This window comes from Chrysochloris asiatica, unplaced genomic scaffold, assembly GCF_000296735.1.
Source record: "Chrysochloris asiatica unplaced genomic scaffold, ChrAsi1.0 scaffold00007, whole genome shotgun sequence".
Lineage (NCBI taxonomy): Eukaryota > Metazoa > Chordata > Mammalia > Afrosoricida > Chrysochloridae > Chrysochloris > Chrysochloris asiatica.
In genome coordinates, this window is record NW_006408525.1 from 10,820,706 (window position 1) to 10,839,565 (window position 18,860).

Genomic DNA, 18,860 nt, shown 5'->3' on the forward strand with positions numbered 1-18,860 from the left:
TATGAGGTTTCTTTCCCTCCCTACAGCCCTCTCCTCTTTCCTGTGTTAAAAAACACAAGAACAAAAAGCAAACAAGAAAAGTTCAAGGCCTGCTCTTGGGCTGAGTATCTGTCGGCCGTTTGGTTTTAAGTGGGTACTGTCTCTTTAAATTTCGAGGAGCTCTGTGCATATGCGTATGCGTAGTAGAACCCTCCGAGGGTGGAGCTGGAGTATCTACCAGCTCAGGCACCCCTATAGTCACCAGAATGGAGGTACGCAGACAGCAAGGGACCAACGAAAAGATACCAAAAAGAAAAAAAAGAATGTCCACACCTCTATCTCTGAGGCTCTGTCAGGTGTCCATGGCTGCTCTGACCCTTTCCCCGCTTGGCCCCACACAAAATGGCGGCTCCTAGAGCAGCTGAGCGTCCCAAACCAGGAAGCAATGGATTTCTTGCTTCTGCCACAAACTCCCCAGCTATAAGTCTTCCAACCTTCTAAATATTCCTTTTATATGTGGTTCAGAGTACTGGGACCATTCCCTGAGCCTTCTTGGTCCTGTATTCTGTGTTGTTCACGGCAGAGCTCGTCACTACACTTCCACCCGATCCGCCATCTTTTTTCTGGAACCTCATCTATAGAATCTTTGATCAAAATGTTCGGTAACAGTAGCCAGACACCATCCAGCTCTTCTGGTCTCATGGCAAAGCAAGTAGGTTATTCACGGAGGTAGCTAGCCACACATTCCATTTCCTTCTATCCTGGACTCTCCTTCTGCTTCTGTTTTCTTCAAGTAGATAGAGACCACGTTTTTGTTTTTTGTTTTTGTCTGTCTTAGATGGTCGTTGGCAACCTTTTAAGGCCCCAGACACTGTGGAAGGAACTAGGAGGTAGAACAGAAGCACTAAACACAGTATTAGGCCAGTTAACTAGGATGTCCCATGAAACCATGACCTTAATCCTCTAAACCAAGGAACCAAATCCATGAAGTATTTGATTGTACAGAAGCAGCTTAATCAGCTACACTTTTGTTGTTGTTGTCATTGTTGTAAATATATCTATCACACAGTGTAAGCCAATCTGGTTTTTTACGGGTTTGCAACTTGTTGTCAGCTAGCCAAGCACTGTAATAAACACTTTACAGGGATGAATTTATGTAGTCCTCACAACCACTTTATGAAGTAAGTCCCATTATTTATTCCCAGTTTACAAAAAGGGAAACTGAGGTACACAACAGTTAAGTAACTTGTCCTAAGTCTCACAGCTAACAGTTGATCTCAGATCAGGGTTCAAACCCAGGCTGTCTGGACAGAGCAGTTCTCAGTGAAAGTTACATTCCCTTCTCCTCTTGCTTTCAAGCCCTGAGTAACCCCCACCTCTTAAACAGAATGAATCTTTCCTGACTGGGCCGACCCAGCTAGGCCAGGAGGAACAGAAACCCTCCCTCTGGGTACACCCCAGCAGCCAGGGCCTCTGCTTTCCATTCTGCTTCTTCCTGAAGGTACCTTAGGGAAGGGGGAGGTTGGGGAGGTTGGGGAGGTTGAGGAGGCTTCCTCCCTCCATGTCCACTACAACCTGAGCAACCTCGCTTTGATCTGTATTGCGTGTGGGGGAGTGGGGGGAGAGGCGGAGCGGTGAGAAGGGCTTTCTGCAAAGAAAAAAAAAAGTTAAAAGGCTTGAAACGACAGACAGCCCATTCATTTGTACCCTCAAATATTGGTATCATCATTATAATTTTATGTATAGGCCGTGTCGCCACAGCTAGATTATGAACTGTTCTGGAGGGCCTGGACTTCCTTAGCTTGGTGCTCGGGGCACAGTAGGTGCTAAGTAAATCTTTGATGAGCAGGAGATATACAGAGACTATTATTATGGTCTGGGGAGGGAAAAACTAAGACCCAGCTGAGTACAGCAGCTGACCAATGAGTCAAAGGCTAGATTTCCGCTCACTCTTCACTGTCTCTGTAACGGCTCATGGTGCTATGATATATAGCTTTGTTTGCTGCCCCTAGAGGACTGGTTGACTCTCTGCAGCTCCCCATAAAGGAAATCTTTGGATCTCCTTTCTAATACTGCAGTCTTCCCATCCTGAGGGCCTGCCTGCCAGATTCCAGTCCCTGGAAAAGTGTTTCTTTCTCTACCTCCCTCCCACTTCCTGTGCAGGTGGACAGAAGGCATAGATAGCCCCAGATTGGCTGCCATCTATCCCCAAATCTTATACTTTATTCCTAGAACTCTAGCAGCAGGAACCCACTACCTGAAAGTCCTGTTTGTTTTCCCCTGTTGGCCAACTCTCTGGGCCCTTTGATCACTTTTACAACTTTATAATTATGGACTGTAATGGGCTGGGGTGTTTGAAAGTAACAGTAATTATCCACTGTTCCTATCCCAATCCTTCAAAGAGACAAGGGTGGGGAAGTAAGAAACTCTATAGAGAAGGAAAGCTGTGACCTCCCCTCCTGCCCTTCCAGGCCAGGGTGGATCCAGGATCTTGTTCTGGGGATAGAAACCAGTGGTCCTGGCAGCTGGAGAACCTGGGAATCCCAATTCAGTGACCACTGGAGTGACCTCTTCCACCCCTTGAGCCCAGTCCCCAGACTATGAGATGGCTGGTGAGGTTCCCCATTCCATTCCCCCTGCTACTGCTTCACACCCCTGCTTGGAGAAACTGAAGATTGGAGAGCTTCTGTCTAGGGTGTCCTAGGTGGGGGTAGACTTCCTGGGAGGAAGTGGTGGTGGGGAGGGTGGAGGCTGTGACCTCTTAGTCTCTTCAGTTCCATTCTGGAGTCCTATGAATTTCCAGTCAATTAGCTGGGTGAGCCCTGGGCTGGGCTGCACCTGGGTGGAGGTACAGGGCTATTCTAGCTCCCAGGGGAGGGAGGGAGGCAAGAAGGAAGTTACTTTCCTGACCCAAATGGGGCCCCACTAGAATGTCTCCACCACTTTCCTGGGCTCCCCTGCCTTTGGGGCAGTGGGTTCTGAGGGGCCCCCTGGCCACCTCCCGCTCCAGGGAGCGGCTGCCGCTCCCTGGCCTGCCCTGACAGGCTCTGGCTGGGACGCAGAGATCAAAGCTTTGAGAGTGTGAGTAAGCCAGCATTGGCTCCTCTTCCTGCCACCACTACTGGCAGCAGGATTAACTCCTTCCCTGCCTGCAGGAAGGCCCACAGACTGAGCAGGGGCCCTGAGGCCTTGAGGTCCCAGACTGTAAGTTCAGAGAGGAGTCTTCGCTCTAGGGAGCAAGACTGGAGAGTGGGCACTTGGCGAAGGAGCAGCTCACTCCCCATGTTGTCTGTTGGTCACTGCCCACTGGGCCCTACCCTACCCTCAGCCCTTATCTCCCTTCTCTCAACCCTGTATAGATCCTTAGAGTCCTGCTTGTTGGTTTTCACCTGACCAACTCTGCTATCCAATCCCCTGGCTGGCTGCATTCTGCTTTCCCAAGCCTGCGGGGAGTTCTCTAGTTGGAACCTCTGCCTGTAGGCTCCTGCTGGGCAGTTATGTCCTTGTGGGAACAGCACTTCTGGTCCTTCCCCACCCATGTCTCTAATGTCATACTAAGGAAGATGATGAAGAGATAAAGCACTGGACAGGGACTCTTAAAGGAGAAAGTGTTGGCAAACTAGAGTGTGCGAGGAGAGACAGTGATGAGATGGGCTGAAGTCAGGCTTGCACTGGAGGTCTTGGATGAGAGCCAGTGTGCCCAGCTCTGAGAATGTAGCCTGAGCTTGGGGGTATCCCATAGGCTCCTCTTGTCATGCAAAGCTGGCCTTTGGAAAGTCCAGCTCTGTTCTATGGAGCCCTCCCTCCCCCCCCCCCACCCCCTCATCCCTGTCCTAGGGACTAGTCACTCTCTACTCCCTGGGGAGCGCTGGTCACTCCTTACTCTTAGGCCTCTTAGTCCAGGCAGACTGATGGAGCTCTGAGGACAAGGACTCTTCTTACTGTCTTTGGATCCAGATTTTAGTCTACCACCTGGCTCCACTAAACTCTTGTTAGGGTTGTTCCGTTACAGAATGGACTAACTGCTGTCCTTTGAAAACAGGTGGGGTGTTGGTGAGCTCAGGGTGCAGGGCAGGAGGATCCTAGTTGCCCTGATCCCGTGATGCATGTTTGTAAGTGTCCAGAGTCCCAGTTGAGATGGGTGTGTGTGTGTGTGGAGGGGGTGAGGCGAGGCCATGGATGAGCTGTCTTCTTCCCTGTCCCCAGCCAGACCTCTCCTGTGTGTCCCTGTAGGCCCGAATGGCAGGTGAGCGAGGAGCCAGTGCTGTCCTCTTTGACATCACTGAGGATCGAGCTGCTGCTGAGCAGGTACCAGGGGCTTTACGGAGTCTGAGGGGAGGAGGTAGGTGGCTGGAGGTGAAGTCAATGGGAAGGGAGAAGTCAGGATGTAGCAACCTCACTGGACACCGTCCCTTCTTTAGCTGCAGCAACCCTTGGGGCTGACTTGGCCAGTGGTGTTGATCTGGGGCAATGATGCTGAGAAGCTAATGGAATTTGTGTACAAGAACCGAAAGGCCCATGTGAGGATTGAGCTGAAGGAATCCCCATCCTGGGTAAGCACAGAAGATCTCCAGACCCTGCCCTTAGTGTCCACTCTTACCTCTACCTTTGTCCCATGGTAACTCCCACCCAAAGCCCTCACATCCCTGGAACTGATGGAGACCTTAGAAAAACTCTTGTCCTAAGAGGGAGAGGGAGAACTCCTTCAGAAACCCAGCTGTGTACCTTGCAGCTCCTTGAACCAGCTGAGTTCTAAAGCTGTCTTCAGCTCGGTGGCCTTGGCATGAAGTAACAGAGACACCGTGAGACCTGCCCATTGTTTCTCTACAACCCCAGCTGTTCAGTGGCTAACCCCCACCTGCAGGAGGGTCTCTTCTCACAGCTGATATCCAGAAAGCCCTCTCCTATGAGGGCTTTTGGGCATAGAGGGGCTAGCTAACCCCACTCAGCGTTCATCCCCACTGCAGCCCCCCATCCAGAAGACCCAAGATCACCAGGTCTGTGTATACCTCCTAGGCTCCTGTGTTCCCTCCCAAATTGGCCTAGCCCTCTCCAGAGCTATGACTCTTCTCCCATTCTGCTTGTTTCCCCCAGCCAGATTACGATGTATGGATCCTCCTGACTGTGGTGGGCACTATTTTTGTGGTCATCCTGGCTTCGGTGCTGCGCATTCGGTGCCGTCCCCGCCACAGCAGGCCGGTGAGCACTGTGGGGTTCCCTGGTGGGGGTGGACATGTGCACATCTGCGGGAAGGTGGGAGCAGGAAGAGGAAGTAAGGAAAGTGCCTTTATTCCCACCAACAGCTTACCTTCAAAACCCACATGTCTGTCTTTGTGAGAGCTATCCCATAGCTCCCTCCATAGGCTTGCTCATTTCTTCATTCATTCAGTAAGCATACAAAGTTCCTACTATGTGCCATGCACTGTTCTAGGTGTTGGGGACACAACAATGATTAAAAAGAATAAAAATCCTTACCTTCAAAGAGCTTTTATTCTAGTAGAAAGAGACAGACAAAGGAACAAACTCCCAGGGGCAGTCAACTGACCATATAATCTAACTAGGTGAGCTGGGCTCCAGGGCCAAGGGAAGAGGAGGCCTTGTCCCATTCTGAGCTCTACCCCTCTTCCCAGGAGCCCCTTCAGCAACGAACAGCCTGGGCCATCAGCCAGCTGGCCACCAGAAGGTACCGGGCCAGCTGCAGGAAGACCCATAGTGAATGGCCAGACTCAGGTAGCAGCTGCAGTTCAGCCCCCATGTGTGCCATCTGCCTGGAAGAGTTCTCTGAGGGACAGGTAAGGCAAGGCTTGTGGTTCAGTTCCATGGGTAGACAGGAGAGGATGAATGCAGTTTGGGGAGGAGGTGCTTGGGGCTAGTGTGGTTGTCCTCTGTGTCCTGAGAGCCCTGAGGCTGGTTAACTGTCTTGGCCTGCTAGAGAGAGACTGTTATGTGTTACGAGTGTGCCTTGGACAGGCTTTGCAGTGAGTGCTTATCATGAATTATCTCATGTTAGCCTCCTGACGGGGGAAGGGTGGGGGAGCTGCGTTTTTTATCCTTGTTTCACAGACAGAAAACCGTCTGTTAAGAAACTTGCCCAAGGTCACATAGCTAACAGGCAAAATCTAGGCCTACCTGATACCAAAGCCCATACCTTTTCTATTCTACTGTGAGGTCGTCTACAAGTAGGTGATAGCAAGAGGGAGAGGCCAAAGAGGTACAGAGGGATATTCTGGTTCCTGGCTACTCCTGTAGCTATAGATATCATTGGTTTGGACTCCCTTGTTTTCTTCAGGAGCTACGAGTCATTTCCTGCCTGCATGAGTTCCACCGCACCTGTGTAGACCCCTGGCTACAGCAGCGTCAGACGTGCCCTCTCTGCATGTTCAACATCGTAGGTAGGAGGTGGGCCAAAGTCTCCCCTGTGAACAGGCAGCTGGGTGGAGAATGTGGCCTTTCTCTGGGAATGGGCTTCTGCCTTGAAGCTGAGGAGAAAGCAGAGCTGCCAAGGTGGTTGTTTATGTTGTGCACTGCTCAATAGTGCCTCAGCTGAGTGGGGAGCCGGTCACACTGCAGACCTCCTTACTGGTTTTAAAATTATTTCTATTCTTATGACAACATGTTTGAACTAAATTTGGGCTATTTGCATATTTTTCCAATTTTCTGGTAATAAATATCATGCTCCGTGACAGTTTCTAAAAGATGAAAGTGAAGTCCACAAGGGAGGAAAGAGAATCTTTTCCTAATTCAATCAGAGGTGTATCTGGCCTAGCAGTGACCCTGAGTGAAAGAGCTTCAAATGGTTGGTGGGAGTGCACAGGAATTGGTACATAGAATAGAGCTCTCAGGACAAACAGACTTGGCTAGAGGGAGGGAGTCCTTGTTCTCCTGAGCTCTACCTCATAGGTTATTCAGGCTCCATAGGTTTGTGGGGTCAGACATCATGCTCTTGGTTCTTTTTTTCCAGAAGGCGATTCGTTTTCCCAGGCCTTGGGACCCTCTCGATCTTACCAGGAACCAGGTCAGAGGCTCCACCTCATTCGCCAGCATCCCGGTCACGCCCACTATCACTTTCCTGCTGCCTACCTGCTGGGCCCTTCTCGGAGCTCTGCGGTTCAGCCCACACGACCTGGTCCCTTGCTGCCATCCCAGGAGTCAGGCATGGGTCCCCGGCACCAGCGCCTCCCCAGAGCAGCCCACCCCCGGCCTCTGGTAGAACAGCAGCGCCTGTCAATAGCCCAGCGACCCTATGCACAGGGCTGGGGGCTAAGCCGGCTCAGATGTACCCCACAGCACCCTGCGGCTTGCCCAGGGCCCCCACGCAGGGCCAGGCCTCACGACAGCAGCGGGTCTGGGGAAAGCTACTGCACAGAACGAAGCGGCTACCTGGCAGATGGTCCAGCCAGCGACTCCAGCTCAGGGCCCTGTCATGGCTCCTCCAGTGACTCCGTGGTCAACTGCACAGATGTCAGCCTGCAGGGCATCCATGGCAGCAGCTCTACCTTCCGCAGCTCCCTCAGCAGTGACTTTGACCCTTTGGTCTACTGCAGCCCTGAAGGGGAGCCCCAGAGGGGAGAGACACACCACGTTAGTGTGGCCACTCGTCCCCGTTCCTTGGATTCAGTGGTGCCCATAGGGGAAACCCAGGTCTCCAGCCACATCCATTACCACCGGCACCGGCACCGGCACCACCACTACAAAAAGCGCTTCCAATGGCATGGCAGGAAGTCTGGCCCAGAAACTGGCCAGCCCCAGTCCAGGCCTGGTGTTCCTCAGACACAGCTCCAACCAGAGCCACCTTCTGGTGAGCAAGTCACCAGATCCAACTCACCAGCCCCTTCAGGGCAGTTCCTCAACCCACAATGGCCTAAAACCATCACAGAGTCAGCCCCTGGCCCAGCTGAAACCTCTGTTCCCAACAGCCTTTACAGCTTGCAGAAATCCAGCCTCCCAGCCCGACACCCACAGAGGAAACGGCGGGGGGTTCCCTCAGGGCCTACCCCAGTCTTTCAGCCCCAAGACTTGACTGAGCACCCAGCTTGCCAGGTGTGTCCCCACTATGACCCAAGCCTGGCATACCCTTGGTCCCCAGAAGCCCACCCATTGATCTTCGGACCATCGGGCCTGGAAAGGAGGCTTCTACTAGAACCCCCGGGCCCCTGTTACTCAAGTGCACAGCCAGTATGGTTGTGCCTGACTTCACGCCAGTCCCTGGGACCACATCCACCTGAGGAGGGGCCTTCTGAACGAAGTCCTGGCAGTACAGAGGGCAGGCCATGCCCTTACCCACACTTCCAGGTGCTGCCAGCCCAGCCTGGTGAGTTTTCATGGGAAGTAGGTATGATGGGAGCAGTGGAGGAGAGGAAGCTAAGAGAAGCTGGATGGTACAGGACAAGTGAAGTCAACCAACAAGGGGGTTGACAGAAGTTGTGAAGGATACAACAGGGGTGCCACTGATAGTATTGAGGAACCAGCACCACATAGGATGCTGGCTGAAGCACCCCAGCTCTGTCAAGTGCTACCCCTTTAGTTGTCAGATCTTAGGGAGGTCTCAGGGAGGTAATAGTACAGCTAGAGCTTCAGTGAGACACTTAGAATGGTTGATGCTGCAGTTCAAATGGAAGTAGGTCAACATTTTGACAATTGGCACAGTCATACCAGTGTGTCCAACTGCTCAGTATTAGCTCTAAGTACAAAGAAAGCCAAGAAGTATCCCTTGCCCTCAAGGAGACCATGATTTTATAGGAGATCTCATTACAGATAACCATAATAGGAGTCCTGGTGTGGCCCTGTGGGTTAATGCTCTGGACTGCAAAGTCAGTTTGAACCACAAGATCAGCCATTCTAGTTTACCAGTTGCTCTTCAGAACCTACTCGACAGCACTTAACACCACCAACAAAAGGCACTGTGAGAAGAGTTATGTGAATGATGCAGAGAGAGAGAGCTCACAGGTGTTTCCCAGCAGCCCTGCAGGTCCTTAGGGCTTCTGTGGTTCCGGTGGTACAGGGATAGGAAAGCTTCCCCTCCCAGCACTATTATTTATAAGGTCGACCTCATTTTCTTGGGAGCCCAGTGTATCCCTGCTGCTGTTTTATAACCAATGGTGATCGTTTAAGTTCTCAACCTTAATTTTGTATTTATTTGCCCAAATACTACTCTTCCTCTCTCAGAGCCCTCCCCGCCTACTTCTTGACTATTTTCTCCCATTGTGTGGATGACACAACTCTGCCTACAGCCATGGCAAGGAAGGCCCTTCCATCCCAACAGGACACCCAAATATCCTAAAATATAGGAATCCTACAGGCATGACTCCTGGTGTGGCACTGTAGCATCAACACTGGACTGTGGACCACAAGGTTGGCAGTTCAAACACAGCAGCTGCTCCTCAGAAACCCCTTTCCTCTCTTGGAACTGACTTGACAACAGGCAGAACTTGAGAGAAACTATCACTTATTAATTTCCCTTCACTTCCCTTTCTTCTTTTTGCATTTATCACATTTACGTAGGCTTCCAATGTGCTAGTTTCCAGGCTAAGCTATGAATATACAAAGATGAAAATATATAGAACTTGCCAACTGGGAGATGCTGGTGGATGGGGAAAAAGGCGTGCAAACAAAGTAGGAAAAGAATTGCTTTCACAGAACCATGTATCTGTACATCTTGGACATATGTGTGATGATTCCAGTTGGACCTGGATGTGTTATATTTGCAGGTCCAAACTATCGTCTCCCAAGCTCAGAACTAGCTTCAGTGCTTCCTTTCCCCTGTACCTTACATCCGGTCAGTGCTAGGTTCTGTTAATGGTATCTCTGCTTATTTCTACCATATTTTCCTCTAGCCCAGCACTCAGGGCCAATGCCAATGTCTTCTTCTTGGTATGTACCGTCAAGTTGGTTCCAGTTCACAGCAGCTTTGTATAGGGTTTCTGAGACTGTAAATCTTCACAGGAGCAGAAAGTCTCATCTTTGTCCTGTGAAGATTTATACACTCTCAGAAACCCTGTAGAGCAACTAGTGGATTCGAACCACCAACCCTACAGTCCAGTGCATAACCCACTACACAACCAGGGGTCTGCCAATGCTTTCTTGTTACTGTTAAGTGCCATCGAGTTGGTTCTGACTCATAGTGACCCTGTGTGGAGTTTTCCAAGGCTTTAAATATTTGTGGGAGCAGAAGCCTGGCCTGACCCTCAGTTTTCTTTCTTCCCCTGTCTCTGAATGCAGGCTCAGAGGAAGAGCTTGAAGAATTGTGTGAACAGGCCGTGTGAAATGGTCAGACCTGGGTCCAACCCACTGCTCTGGATGACTCAGGGCCCTACCAGGCAGAATCCTGCTCCTAGGAGAAGAGAGGACCTCAGCAAACAACCCTCTTTTTGCCATACTTCCTGCAGCCAGTGGGAGAGGAAAGGTTATAGTGGGTGGTAGGAGGTGCTGTTTCCTGCTGTCACCTAGGGGGGGATGGTTTCCCCCTTGCCTGCAGAACACATCTCCAGGGCAGTGTGTCTGAGTCCAGCCAAGCAGCTACTGCTGGTGCACATGTGTGGGCTGGCTCACTGGAGGGCAGGAAGCTAGATATGGTAAGCTAATGTGTTACAAAGGTGCTGCTCGCTCCGGGATCCCACTGGGTCTCCATCATCTCAGACTTCATGTTCAGACCAACCAGTGAGTTCAACTGGCTTTCCCATCTCCTTCTGCTGAGCCCAAGGCACAGCCCTGGTTCTCCCTAGAACGGCATCAGGGACGGCCTCAGCTCTAGACTTTTTCTTTTTTGAGAAAGAACCAGGAGCATGTTTGAACCTTGAAAGGTGGGGTCTCCACAGCTTTTTGAGGGAGCACCTCCCCTGGTGCAAAAGGGAGCATTTATTCTCCCTTGTCCTTAAATTGCCAGCTGTGGGATTAAGTCAGAGGGAAACCAGGGTGTGGAGTACTGTCCCTGAGCTGGGTATAGAATCTTGAGGACCTGGAATGAAGCATTTGAGCTTCACTCTCCCTTGTCAACCCTTCAGCTGTAGTTCCTCTGGAAGCTGAGCAGGAAGGACAAGCAGCAGGGAGGAGGAGCAGGACAGAATAAAGCAAAAGCCAAGTGTGGCCCAGAGGCCTGGCTCCCTAGTATAAGCCATACATCTAGAAACCCACAGGGAGTGGGTACGGAGGCTAGTGGACTTGGAGCACGAAGTTTGGCCTGGGCAACTGGTACCCGAGTGGGCAAGGACTGAGAGGCCTCCCTAGGGTGACATTCACTCCAGGGTAGCCTGGTCATTGCGGGACCCTCAGGCATTATCCCATTTGGAATGTGAATGTGGGGGCATAGTGGGCATAGGGCCCCCACCTGGGAACTTTCTTTCCTCCAAGTCAGTGGGGAGACTAGCACCTAGGCACCCACATGGGTATTTATATCTGAACCAGACAGAAAGACGCTTGAATCAGGCACTAAGTTGAGAAATGTATTTATTTGCTAATATATTTATCCACAAACACAATTTGGTCTTGTGGTTTTGTTCAGTAATGGTTGTCATTCAGGTTAACAACTTCATCTCCTTCTTTATGGACAGAAATAAATTATTTCTGATATCAGGCTCTGATTTGTAAAAGGATAGGGTGGACTGGTGGGCTTGGTAACAGCATGACTTGGATGGTTTCATGCGACAAAGGAGGGAGAAAGCAGGACTAAATTCTCACCAGGCTTCACTGACTAGCTGTATGATGATGATTGCGATGTTTATTCTCCATTTTAGTGTACAAAATATTTTGGTTGCTTCAGTTACTTTGTGACCTCGGGCAAGTACTCTATGACTCAGTTTTCCATCCATAAAATGGGCCTACATCAGTGTTGCTTCTAGCCTCACATGAGGTACCAGAGAATGAAAACATGTTCCTGAGTGTCAAGTTAGTATTTAAAGATGGAATACAGCGGAGTGGGCATCAAGAGGCAGCCCTGACCTTGAGAGCAGGACTCAGGGCCTGAAACTCATTATGTATCCCAAAGCTCCAGTTCAGATAAATGTCAATGACTATGTGTTTCTCCCAAGGAGCTATGGTAGCGTAGTGGTTATGAATCGGGCTGCGAACATTAAGGCCAGCAGTTCGAAACTACCAGCCGCTCTGCGGGAGAAAGACGAGTCATTCTGCTTCCGTAAAGATTTACAGCCTCGGAAACCCTGTACAGGGTCGCTATGGGTTGGAACCGACTCGAAGGCACTTAACAACAACATGTGTTTCTCCCAAGATTTCCACAAGGTCAGAAGAGGCGTCCGCTCTCTTCCCCAAAAAGCACATTTCCCCCTTCTGCTTCTCTGGAAAAGGTTTAGTGCCTAGTTTTGAACTCAAAATAAAGGCATTCTATTTCCGATAAGGTAAAATGGAGAAAAATAAAAAAAGAACACCTAATCCCCTGGCATTGCAGGGCAAGCCTGCTCACCACCAGGCAGTTGTTCAAACCCAGCTACCACACTTCAGAAACCCCACACAGGGCCACAGGGTCGCTGAGTCGGAACCCACTCGAGGGCACACCTGCTGTAGGATAAGCATTGGACTGCTAACCATAAGGTCTGTGTCTAAAGGTTAAAAGCCGTACAAAGTATAACTTATCAGTTGGAAAGGGTGAATTTAGCTTTAAAAATCATTAAATCCGCATTCCCTCCTCCCCCCTCGCCCGCCCACAGGCCAGCATTCCTATCCTGGCAAACGGAAACTCTATAGCGCTTTCAGTTAGGTAACAGGGGTGGGGCCGCCCCTGGGTTTGTTTTCGGTGTCTGCGGAGATAATCCGGAGGGAGACTGGGGGTTCTCTGCCCTGTGCTTTTCAAACGGAAAAACAAAACGACCATTTGGAATCCTACTAAGGGGACCCACGGCTTGGTGCCAAATGCCTAGATCAAATGGCCCGCGCCGGCAGGATCTCGCGCAGGCGCCTTGCGCGCCACCCACCCTTCCCCCCACAAGCCTTTGCCCACCAGCCCAATGGCCGCCTCGGCCTCCGCCTCCGCCTAGCCCTCGCGCCCGCCCAGGTGACTTCAGGCTGACCCCGCCTCCCCAGTGGGAGAGACCATCTCCTAAGGCGGGGGGAGGGGCGGGGCCTGTGACCTCACACGCCGGAAGAGGAAGTTCGCGGCACGCTGCGCCAGAAGTGGAATGCATGCTGGGTAGTTGGCTGTTTACTTCCTGTGCGTGAGGCAACCTGAGCAGAAGTTCTAGTTGTTTTTCTTCCTATTGGAGAAGATGGCCCTGGAGACGGTGCCGAAGGACCTGCGGCATCTGCGGGCGTGTTTGTTGTGTTCTCTGGTCAAGGTATTCTCCCGGGAGCTGGTTGTGGGAGCGCTGGGTTAAAGAGGATAGCTGGAACGGGGCTGGGGAACGGTCAAGAGGAAAGTAGGGTCCCAAGAAGTGCCGGGGGGAGTGGGAAGCCTAAGAAGACTACTGTGCACGTTGCTAGGAACGCGTGCAGGCCTTGCAGCTAAGGAACCAAGGACAAGGGTAGTCTTGCACCCTTGGTCCTTCAGCTCTTAGCCCAGGCCCAGCCCCTAACAGAACTTACGTGAACTTACTTTGAATCCAAGGACACTGAGGATCAGAGATGAGGGTCTGCGCTGACCCCGGGTAGATTAGGGAAGAGAATACGTAGAACAAAATTGGAAACGAGAGTGAAGGAGCTTGAGGGTGGAATGTAGGAATGGAGTTTGGGGGAGTGGTGGGTGGGAGACCTGAAGGACCGAACAAACTAGGGAATTAAGGGGCTGTCTAGGTAGAAGAATACTGAGAAAGTTCCCTTTCCTTTTAGCTTTTCATTCATGGATTCTTGCCCATTTTCTTTTCCTTCCAGACTATTGATCAGTTTGAATATGACGGCTGTGACAATTGTGACACATATCTACAGATGAAGGGTAACCGAGAGATGGTTTACGATTGCACCAGCTCTTCCTTTGATGGGTAAGTGCCTTGGGATTCCTTCCTTCACCTCTGCATTTCTGTCTCTTCCAACAGGAATGGGGCAGGCATTTGAGATGACAATTCTAGTTACTTATTCACTACTTTCCACTAATTTTGCACTAATTAACACAGTAGCCGCATATGCGGTAATTGCTTACGCCTAAAATGGAGCTTTGATAGCGTAATGGGTTACAAGCTGAGCTGTTAACCTGAGCTGTTAACCGCAAGGGGAACAGTTCGAATCTACCAGTTGCTCCACAGGAGAAAGATGAGGCATCTGCTCCCGTAAAGATTTACAGCGTCCAAAACCCTATGCAGGGTCGCTCTGAGTCAGAACTGACTCCACGGCACAGCACCACCACTGCACCTGAGATGTGCTGTTAAGTGTAAAAAGACCATGTGAAAGAAAGAAGGAAAAAATGCCACATTATTTTTTTATTTTTATAGTTGAGGATTAAATTTTTAGTTTTCTCTGTACTTTTTAACTAAACGTGACGACCAGCCACTCCTCGGAAACCCTATGCAGGGGTTGCTATGAATCAGAACTGACTCGGCACTTATCAGCATAGTAACAGTTAGAAAATATAAAATGACATAAGCTGTTTTCATTTTATTTTTGTAGAATTCTTTCATTTAAATGACTAATGATAGATGAAAGGTTAGGCCACATAGCACGTTTCTATAGCGTGAAGAATCATACTTTCACAGAAGATTAGAAAATCTAGACTAACCCTCTTATGTTAACAGATAGGAAATCTGTCCTTTCACAGTTCTGGAGCAGCTGTGACTTCCTCAGTCATGCAGTGAATGATAAGAGAAGTTAAAACCTAAGAACTAACAACAACCAATTTCTGCCGTGTGTAACAGCACCAGGAGGCACCGTGCTAAGTGGTTAACCTGCATTACCTATTCCAGTCTCTATAAAACCCGCATGCAGTTGTATCATCATTATTGCCATTTTACTAGTGAAAAACACTGAGGCACAAAGAAGTTGCAATTTGTTTATGGTCACTTAGTCTGAAAGTAGTTACATCTGGTACTCATACCCAGGTAGCCTGACACCAATGACTATAATAAATCACTATACAGTGCTGCCTCCCATCTGTGGTTGAAGTACTATGTTAACTACTGTGAGAAATGTCAGGAGTTACATGAGATTCTTACTAGTAAGGGAAGGGCTGTGTAGAGCTTTGTATATTAGGCTTTTAAAGACTGGACAAATCCAGTGTTAAAGGATATCAGAAGAGGGCTAGATGACCCCAGCCAGAAGTGAAGGTAGTTTTGTTGTTGTTAGGTGCCATCGAGTCGGTACTGACTCAGCCACCCTATGCACAATAGAACAAAAAAACACTGCCCCTGTCCTGCACCAACCTCACAAGGGGTAGCATATATGAATTAGGATAGTTGAGGAGGTTGACAGAAAAGTAGAAAGACCATTCCAATCAAAAGGGGTGTCTCAAGCAATGTACTTGAGGCTTGAGGATATCCTGCATATACAAATATTGCAGATTTGTCTGTAAGGCCACAGGGCTGGTGTTACTCTTCTTGCCACACTTGGAGGTGGGGTTATTTCCACATAGCTGAAAATACAGGATTTGGATGAGGAAGGGGGGGTCCCCAAATAAGACTTGAGGATATTTCCAAGAGAAGAGGGAGTGGGTGTTCAAGAGACAGTATGTGTTAGTGCCTAGAACAGAACTGATACAGTAGACATTCTGTTGGATTGATGAATGAAGGCAAAAATTACTTCTGTAGCTTCTGGTTACATGTCTTACTCAGAGTGTGGACTTCTAGCCCTTGAGGAGTCTAGTCGTTCTGTTTTCCAGTGCACTGAGATTAGAGTTATCCCAGGAAGGACTTTTGGCATAAAAGAATTGATACTTATTTAGCAAATGCTGTGTCCCAGACTGTGTGTTTTTCGTGTATCATTTCTTCTTAGGAGGAATTCCAAGAGGTCTTCATGTGAGCATTGGCTGCACAGCTCATTAGAGGCAGAGCTTTTCAGTAGAGACTTGGCAATCCTGGGGAGGCTTTTGCTACCAGAACTGTTGTGTTAGCTGGAAAAACAGTGAAGAGGGCAGTTCCTTTAGCCTTCCTCTTCTCCAGTGGGTGAAATCAGGCTGATTCTCTGTTCTTTCTCCCTTCCTAGAATTATTGCAATGATGAGTCCAGAGGACAGCTGGGTCTCTAAGTGGCAACGAGTCAGTAAGTGTCTACCTTTCTCCTTATCCTGGTTTAGTTGTTGCTGTCCTTTGGGTCAAATGCAGGGATTCTTAATACAGTGGAGGGGTGGGAAGGTGGGAAAGAGGAGGTTGTAGGAGAGAAAAGCAGTGTCTTGTGCTGTCCAAGAAAAGTGATCATTCTTCTCTTGGGATTGCAGCACGTCTTTCATTTTTAGCTTGAAATTTGATTTTGGTCTTTAGTCTCAACTCACTCCAACTACCTCCTCCTTTCGTCTTTTCAGGTAACTTTAAGCCAGGTGTGTACGCCGTGTCAGTCACTGGTCGCCTGCCCCAAGGTAAAAATGTTTATTTACTGTATCAATACCAATCATTGCAGAAGCCCTTGGCATAAGTCAGGGCCACCCCTCACATTCTATAAGGCTTTTCATTTTACAGAGGAGGAAACCAAGGCACAAGCCAAACCCACAGCCGCTGAGTTAATTCCAACTCAGAGTGACCCTGTGGTATAGAGTAAATGCCCTATGGTTCTACTTGGTATCTTTCTCCTGCGGAGCAACTGGTGGGTTCAAACTATCAACCTTGCTACCAGCATGCCTTCAAAGGCACAGAGAGGTTCAATAATTTGGCTAGGGTCACCCATCTAGTTAAGTGAAGAGCCAGAATTTGAACCCAGGATTACTGGCTTATCGATGTTTGCTTGTGATGACTACAGTGTGCTTGGATTTTCAGTGGTGACAAGCCAGCCAAGGAGGATGAGTGGTCTAGTTTGCGATAACCTCCCTCCAGGTGGTAGCTAAGGAGCCTTTCTTCTCCATCTGAATCTTCCCTCACAGAACTCTTTCTGTTTCTGTCATAGGAATTGTGCGGGAGCTGAAGAGTCGAGGAGTGGCCTATAAATCTAGAGACACAGCCATAAAGACTTAACAAGATTCAGGATTACCAGCATCTTTGCCTCCCACCGCCTGCCTCTGCTGTTTTTTTCTTGTGGAACTAAACGAGCAGAACTTCAAATCCTTCACCCTTGCAACTTTGAGATCCAGCACACCTGTCGAAAGAGCAGCACAGTGGATCCTTGGCCCATTGTACTTTCTCTACACTATTGGCAGAGGAGGCGGGGGTTTGGACTGAATTGAGGAGAGAATAAGATTCTGGATTTCCTGCCCACGGCCCCAGGCTCTTCATTTGCCCCTGGGCAGGACTCTGTGATCCAACTATCAATAAAAGTGAGCCCCTAGGAACTTCTTAAGCCTGTGACACATGCTTCTTTCCCTTTCCCTTTCTCTTGGCTGGCCACAGAAGTGTCACTACTTGTCTGTATGCACCGTCCCAGAGCAGAGGCCTTCTGCTCCTTGTCTCCAGTCTCTGACCCCTCTAGGGTTGTAGCCTTAAGTGTGATTTCATTGGTCTCATTGGAATTGCTGTCCTGGGCCTGGGAGTCCTGGTGTCTAGCAGTGGCATGTGTTCTGCCCTCTAGACCTGGCTCAGCAATTGTCCCCTGAAATGTTGGGGTTTTTAGTTCCTTTTGTCCCTTGATGACCATACTTTATTTTATTCTCCTTGGGTTTTCCTCTTTACTTCTCTACTGTACCTTAGCCAGCAGTAGCAGCATGACCCTCCCCATGTGCCCACATTGCCTAGCTCCCTAGCTGGAGGCCCTTTGGTTTAATTGATTGTTGGGTTTTAGTCTGGTTCATTTGTGAGACGTCACCTGATTGACCAAGGTGAGTTACTTGTTTTGAGATGAAAATTCACTGTAAATTCTCAAAAGCATTTCTATAAAATCCTCATAGTGTGCCCATTTTGATTTCTCTACGTTTCTTGGTTTCCATATAAAATGAGAATGATTATACCCTGTTTACATCAGGGTTGTGAGTATAAAATTATGCAGTGTGAAAATGCTATAGTCTTATAAGGTAAAATTCATTTTTCTGTTTTATTAATGTGTAGACTCGATGGCACTTAACAACAACAACATATGGGGGCATTAAAAAGTTTATGGGAAAATACCATTCCTTAAATTCTTTTTTTCCATGAAATTTTTAAAACCTGTTTGTGTGTATGTGTATATATTAACACTTTAAAGGGAGCCGTGGTGTGGCGCTGTGGGTTAATACGTTGGACTGCAAACTTGATTTGAACTTCAAGGTCGGCTGATTTGAACCAGCTGCTCCTCAGAAACCCTATACACAGGGCTGCTATGGGTCAGAACCGACTCAGTGGCACTTAACACTTTAAAGAGACCTTCAGGTTTGCCCAAGACAGTATGTCATTTAATTTCTAGACTGTGTTTCTAGAATGTTCTGTTGTATATCAGGTTGCTATGAGTCAGAGCCAACTGGAAGGTACTTATCAACATATGTGCACACAAAAGTTCATGGAAAAGTTCCATTATCTCTTAATTCCATTTTTCAGACTATTTGAAACCCCCTTGTATATTTGTTGTTAAGTGCTGAGTCAGTTCTGACTCAGACTAGGACTCATAGTGACCCTGTAGAGGGTTTCTGAGGAGCACTTGGTGAGCTTGAACCACTGACCTCATGCAGTCCCGCACATTAGGACACAATCAAAATAGTGAGGGGGCAGTAGACCAGGAACCACAACAGCATAGTGAGCTGACAGGGTAACAGAGGTACCTGCACTGAGGCTTTTTTTCCACCTGGTGTTGCTAGTGAGTCAGTTTCTCATGTTACCTGTAACCTGGAGTGTGTGGGAAGGAAGGAAAGAAGCCACCTCTCCATGCTCCTGCTTTCAGGGAAAGGATGCTGGGACTGGCCCAGGC

The 18,860-nt window shown here is 49.1% G+C and overlaps 2 protein-coding genes across 2 annotated transcripts in view; both read left to right on the forward strand.

Moving 5' to 3' along the window:
- Positions 1 to 10,391, forward strand: part of RNF43 (ring finger protein 43) — an 83,887-nt gene extending 73,496 nt beyond the window's left edge. The window contains exons 3-9 of the mRNA XM_006832390.1: positions 4,213 to 4,287; positions 4,401 to 4,532; positions 5,074 to 5,178; positions 5,610 to 5,771; positions 6,269 to 6,371; positions 6,941 to 8,290; positions 10,198 to 10,391. Of these exons, the coding sequence (XP_006832453.1) occupies positions 4,213 to 4,287; positions 4,401 to 4,532; positions 5,074 to 5,178; positions 5,610 to 5,771; positions 6,269 to 6,371; positions 6,941 to 8,290; positions 10,198 to 10,241 (1,971 nt within the window). The 3' untranslated portion in view covers positions 10,242 to 10,391. The remainder of the gene's footprint in view (positions 1 to 4,212; positions 4,288 to 4,400; positions 4,533 to 5,073; positions 5,179 to 5,609; positions 5,772 to 6,268; positions 6,372 to 6,940; positions 8,291 to 10,197) is intronic.
- Positions 10,392 to 13,173: 2,782 nt separating this feature from the next.
- On the forward strand, positions 13,174 to 17,005 carry SUPT4H1 (suppressor of Ty 4 homolog 1 (S. cerevisiae)). Its single transcript, XM_006832391.1, has 5 exons — positions 13,174 to 13,259; positions 13,792 to 13,898; positions 16,048 to 16,103; positions 16,363 to 16,416; positions 16,938 to 17,005. The coding sequence occupies exons 1-5, from the start codon at positions 13,191 to 13,193 to the stop codon at positions 17,003 to 17,005; spliced, it is 354 nt and encodes a 117-aa protein (XP_006832454.1). The 5' UTR covers positions 13,174 to 13,190.
- Positions 17,006 to 18,860: the final 1,855 nt, after the last annotated feature.